We start from the raw sequence: 5,491 nt of genomic DNA on the forward strand, positions 1-5,491 counted from the left end.
CTTTTAATTCTTATTTGAGTTAAGGATAAATTAATTGTTATTATTAAAGGAGTTTTCTAGTCCTCGTGGGATCAATATTTTATTACTTGACGACATAATTGTGCACTTGTGATTTGCCCTATCAAGTTTTTGGCGCCGTTGCTAGGGACTGTGTCAAAATTTCTTTAATTCTCAATTAATTCATTACTTTTCTCTAGTGTATTACGCGTTTTCCTTTATCTTGGTACCTCTGCAGGTTGCCTATTTGGTTTATTCAAAATTCAAAATACTACTCAGAGCCAGAAAGGACTTTTCATAAAAGAAGAAGACAACAAAGAGAAAGAGCAAGAGACAAATGTGCGCGTGTACAAACAATGGCTGAATGAGATGAAACCTCCAACAAGGTTTCCACATGTACAATCTTCTCATATTGACCCTACTCTTAAAACATTAATGGAAGGTTAGGAAAAATTGCTTGCTAACCAAAATAAATTTCATTTAGATCAAGTCATGATTAATAAAAGTTTATCAAAATGCTCAATAACTTGAATTCTAAAATAGAAAAACTGGTCATCCATGGTAAAATACTGGAAACATAAATTGCCCACCAAGCTAGTAATACTAATAAGCAAACACAGATGTTTCCAAGACAACCAAAAAAAATTCAAATAATGAACATTGTAAAGCTGTCAAATTAAGAAGTGGAAAGGAACTAACTAATGTTCCTCAAATTAGGAAAAGGACACAAATGGAAGAGGAACATACTAAGACACAACCCCTTAAGGGGAGAACATTTGGAAAAGGTGTCTTGAAAATAAACTTGGAAATTTTTTGGATATTCTTAAGAAATTATATATGAGCGTACCCTTCACTGAGGCACTATAGGAGATGCCTGCATACACAAAATTTCTTAAGAATATTTTATCTAAAAAAAGAAAACTAGAGGATTATGAAACAAATGCTTTAACTTAGGAGTGCAGTGCTTTAAATCATAATAAATTACCTCCTAAATTAAAAGATCCTAGTAGTTTTTCTATCCCATGTTTAATTGGAAATACTAGTTTTGGTCATGTCTTATGTGACTTGGGGGCAAGTGTGAGTCTCATGCCTTTATCCGTGTGCAAAAAATTGGAAGTAGGTGAATTAAAACCTACTACTATATCACTTCAATTAGCGTATAGGTCAGTTAAATTCCCTATAGGCATCTTGGAGGATGTTCCTATCGAAGTTGGGAAGTTTTTCATTCCAGCAGATTTTGTAATACTAGAGATGGAAGAGAATTCACAAATCACAATCATACTAGGTAGACCCTTTTTGGCTATTGTTGGTGTTATAATTGATGTAAAGAATGGAAATTTTCCCTAAGCAAAGGGGATGAAAGAGTTGAATTTGATATTGCTAAATCTATTAAACAACCTTCTCTTGAGGATTCATGTTTCAAGGTTGATATGTTGAACCAAGTTCTGAAAGAGGAAGCAGCTAGAGTGCAATCTAAGGATCCCTTAGTGAGATGCAAAGTAGATGGCCACACTTCGGACGTTGATGAGGAAGTGGCTGAGGTTATTGAATTTCTGAATGCAATCCCAACACTTCCTCAGAACCTGCAAGATGAGACCTTGAAGATAATGCCCAAATTTGAAGACTGGGAGAAGGTGAAATCACCTAAAATTGAATTAAAAACACTCCACTCCACCATCGGGTATGAATTTGTTGGACCTAATTCCTCTGATCCAGTTGTTGTTAATGCTAAATTAAATACATTGGAAACTGAAAAATTGTTGATGGTCCTGAGTATGCATAGGAAGATAATAAGATACACATTAGATGATATAAAGGGCATAAACACTTGTTTTTGCATGCATCGAATTTTCATGGAACCTAACCATAAAACTTCAATTGAAAACCAGAGGAGACTAAATCCTAATATGAAAGAAGTGGTTAGGAAATAAGTGTTTAGGAAAAAAGTGCTGAAATTTTTAGATGTTGAGGTAATATATCCTATATCTGATAGTGAATGGGTGAGCCCAGTTCATGTGTTTCCTAAAAAGGGAGGATTGACAATTGTGAAAAATGAGAAAAATGAATTAATACCAACTAGAATAATCATAGGTTGGAGAATATGCATTGATTATAGAAAATTAAACACAACCACTATAAAAGATCACTTCCCTCTCCCATTCATTGATGAAATGCTTGAAAGGCTTGCTACACATGAATGTTTCTGCTAATTAGTTGGGTACTCAGGATTTCATCAAATCTCCATTCACACTAAGGACCAACATAAAACTACTTTCACATGTCCTTATGGCACCTTTGCTTATAGGAGAATACCTTTTGGGCTATGTAACGCCCTAGCCACTTTTCAAAGATGCATGACTGCAATATTTTCTGATTTTTTTGTTTATGGGCTTCATTTGATGATTGTTTAACAAATTTGACAAAAATATTGCAGATATGTGAGGAAGTGAATCTTATATTAAATTGGGAAAATGTCACTTCATGGTGCACGAGGGTATTGTGTTGGGGCATTTAATTTCCGGAAATGGGATAGAGGTGGACAAGGCAAAAATTGTAGTAATAGAAAATATGCCACCACCAATTAACATAGAAGGTGTTAGGAGTTTCTTAGGTCATGCATGATTGTACCACATATCAATAAAAGATTTTTCAAAAAATGTGAAACCCCTTTTTAACCTTTTAATGAAAGATATTGCATTTGATTTTAGTGCTTCTTGTCTAGAATCGTTTTGTAGGTTGAAGAAGGTATTGGTCACTACACCAATATTACAATCACCAGACCGGAATCTTCCCTTTGAAGTGATGTATGATGCTAGTGACTATGTCTTTGGAGCAGTGTTGGGCCAAAAGAAGGACAAGAAGATGCATACAATCTACTATGCAAGCAAAACAATTGATGTAGCTCAAGCCAACTATGGCACCAAAGATAAGGAGCTACTGGTTGTTGTGTTTGACATCGAAAAATTTAGGTCCTACCTAGTAGGTTCTAAAGTTATAGTCCATACTGATTACTCAGCCCTGAGATACGTGATGAGTAAGAAAGAAGCCAATTCACGTCTCATCCAATAGATTCTCCTTCTGCAAGAATTTGATCTGGAGATTGTTGACAGAAAGGAGACAGATAATCCAGTTGCAGATTAATTATCTCGGCTTGAACATCTAAGTGGAGGGGGGAGGACATACATATTGATGATTTCTTTCCTGATGAGCAACTCTTCCTCCTCGAGACTGTAGAGGCACCTTGTTATGCTGACTTTGTAAAATATTTTGTTAGCAAGATTCATCCACCTGAAATGACACCCCAACAGAAAAAGAAATTCTTCTCAGATATGAAGAAGTATATTCGGGATGATCCTTACCTCTACCGACTATGTGGTGATGGTATTTACAGAAGATGTGTTCTAGAAGAAGAAGTATCAAAGATCCTGAGTTGTTGTCATTCTGCCTCTTGTGGAGGTCATGCCAGTACTTCAAAAATAATAGTAAAGGTATTCCAATGTGGTTTCTTTTGGCCACACATATTCAAAGATGTAAGGAGTTTTTTTCTCACATGTGATTCTTGCCAACGGGTGGGGAACATATCAAGAAGGCATGAAATGCCAATGAACCACATCCTTGAGGTGGAAATATTTGATGTATAGAGAATTGACTATATGTGACATTTTCCTACTTCAAACAACAACATATATATCTTGGTGGCAGTCGATTACGTTTTGAAGTGGGTGGAGGCAACTTCAACTCCACAGAATGATGCTAAAATGGTCATCAAACTGTTTACCAATATCATATTTACAAGGTTTGGGGTCCCGAGGCTGGTTATTAGTGATGAAGGCTCACACTTCATGGCAAGACATTTTGACAACCTCTTGAATAAGTATGGTGTTTCTCATCGAGTTGGTACCCCTTACCGCCCTCAAACAAGTGGTCAATTGGAAGTATCAAATCGTGAGATTAAGAGCATATTGGAGAAGACAGTGTCTAGGAGCAGAAAAGATTGGTCCTCAAAGCATGATGATGCTTTATGGGCTTATCATACTACATATATAACACCTATTAGAATGTCACCATTCAGGTTTATTTATGATAAGCCCTGCCACCTTCTAGTGGAACTAGAGCATAAGGCGTATTGGGCAGTGAAATTGCTAAACTTTGATCTGAAAGTTGCTGGAGAAAAGAGGAAATTCCAACAACATGAGTTGGAAGAACTGTGGTTGGATGCTTATGAGAATGCTCGCACTTACAAAGAAAGAATAGAAAGATGGCAGCACAAACACATACTCCGCAAAGAATTCCGAGTAGGGGAACTAGTTCTCTTATTCAACTCCTGATTGAGGCTCTTTCCAGTGAAGCTAAATTCTAGATGGTCAGGTCCATTCAGAGTCACCAAGGTCTATCCTTATGGAACAATTGAGATATGGAATGAGGAAAGTGGAAACTTCAAGGTAAATGGTCAACGTTTGAAGCATTATCTAGCAGATGAGCGATTAGAGAACAAACAAACATTGCCCTCTTGGATCCTACATGAGCTACAAGGATCATCGGTCAAGCTAATGACGTTAAGCGAGCACTTCGTGGGAGGCGAGCAACGCTGGATGCACATTTTTTTAATTAATTTATTTTAGTGTATTATTGTTGACCACAAAAAAAATCATAAACTCTAAAAAATAAAAAATAAATAACATGAAAAAGTGCTAAAACGACAATGCCTATTAGCTACCTCATTCAAATAGGATATTTGAACCTAGTCCATCTAGGACATATAGGCCATTTAGGACATTTTTCTCGTCTTTTCCAGGTACTTCCACTACACCCAATGAATTCAACCACTTATAATTGACACATTTGTTAAGAAAAATTCCTACCTACCCCGTGAGTTTTCTTTTTATTTTTCTTATTGTTTAGATTTTTAAATTGTGGACAATCTAAATTTCTCAGCTTGAGGGGGTTTTGCATTTAGATAGTTCATTCATGTCATGTATACAATATAGATTTCATAATTTTTAGGATGAATATTCATATTATCATGCATTATTATATGTTTCGTATATCATATATCTCCTGTTTTATTCTACGTGTTATCTATCTGCTGTAAATTAAAAAGTGATAAGCAATATATTACACACTATTCATAACCTTAATTTAGCATGATTGATGATTCTTGGTGCCTAATTGACTTTATTTCACATGGTTTAGTGCTTTAGACTTTATTGGAATAATATTCCTAAATTGAGTTAATTTGGGATTATTTGGTCTGATTAAATCTATTATCATTTTCAGATCACATTTGGCACCAATGGCATTTTGGGCATTATGGAAGTCGAGGATATGTGTTGAAGTGAAAATTGTATTTTTAATTTAGGAGTTGTTTTTATTGTAATTTGGCTTTGGGCCCATTGTTTAGGCCCAATTCGGTTTATGTGTGTTGGAGGGGTTAAATTCGGATTCCCCACTCCAAACACACACACTTCATTTTGCCTCATTTTGAAACACAAAG

General features: G+C 35.6%; 1 protein-coding gene across 1 annotated transcript; it reads left to right on the top strand.

The window, feature by feature from the left end:
- Positions 1–1,427: 1,427 nt before the first annotated feature.
- On the top strand, positions 1,428–4,325 carry LOC109337545. The gene is made up of 4 exons (XM_019574543.1): positions 1,428–1,678; positions 2,733–2,966; positions 3,272–3,462; positions 3,700–4,325. The coding sequence occupies exons 1-4, from the start codon at positions 1,428–1,430 to the stop codon at positions 4,323–4,325; spliced, it is 1,302 nt and encodes a 433-aa protein (XP_019430088.1).
- Positions 4,326–5,491: the final 1,166 nt, after the last annotated feature.

Source organism: Lupinus angustifolius, unplaced genomic scaffold (assembly GCF_001865875.1).
Source record: "Lupinus angustifolius cultivar Tanjil unplaced genomic scaffold, LupAngTanjil_v1.0 Scaffold_8_64, whole genome shotgun sequence".
In the NCBI taxonomy this organism is placed as follows: Eukaryota; Viridiplantae; Streptophyta; class Magnoliopsida; order Fabales; family Fabaceae; genus Lupinus; species Lupinus angustifolius.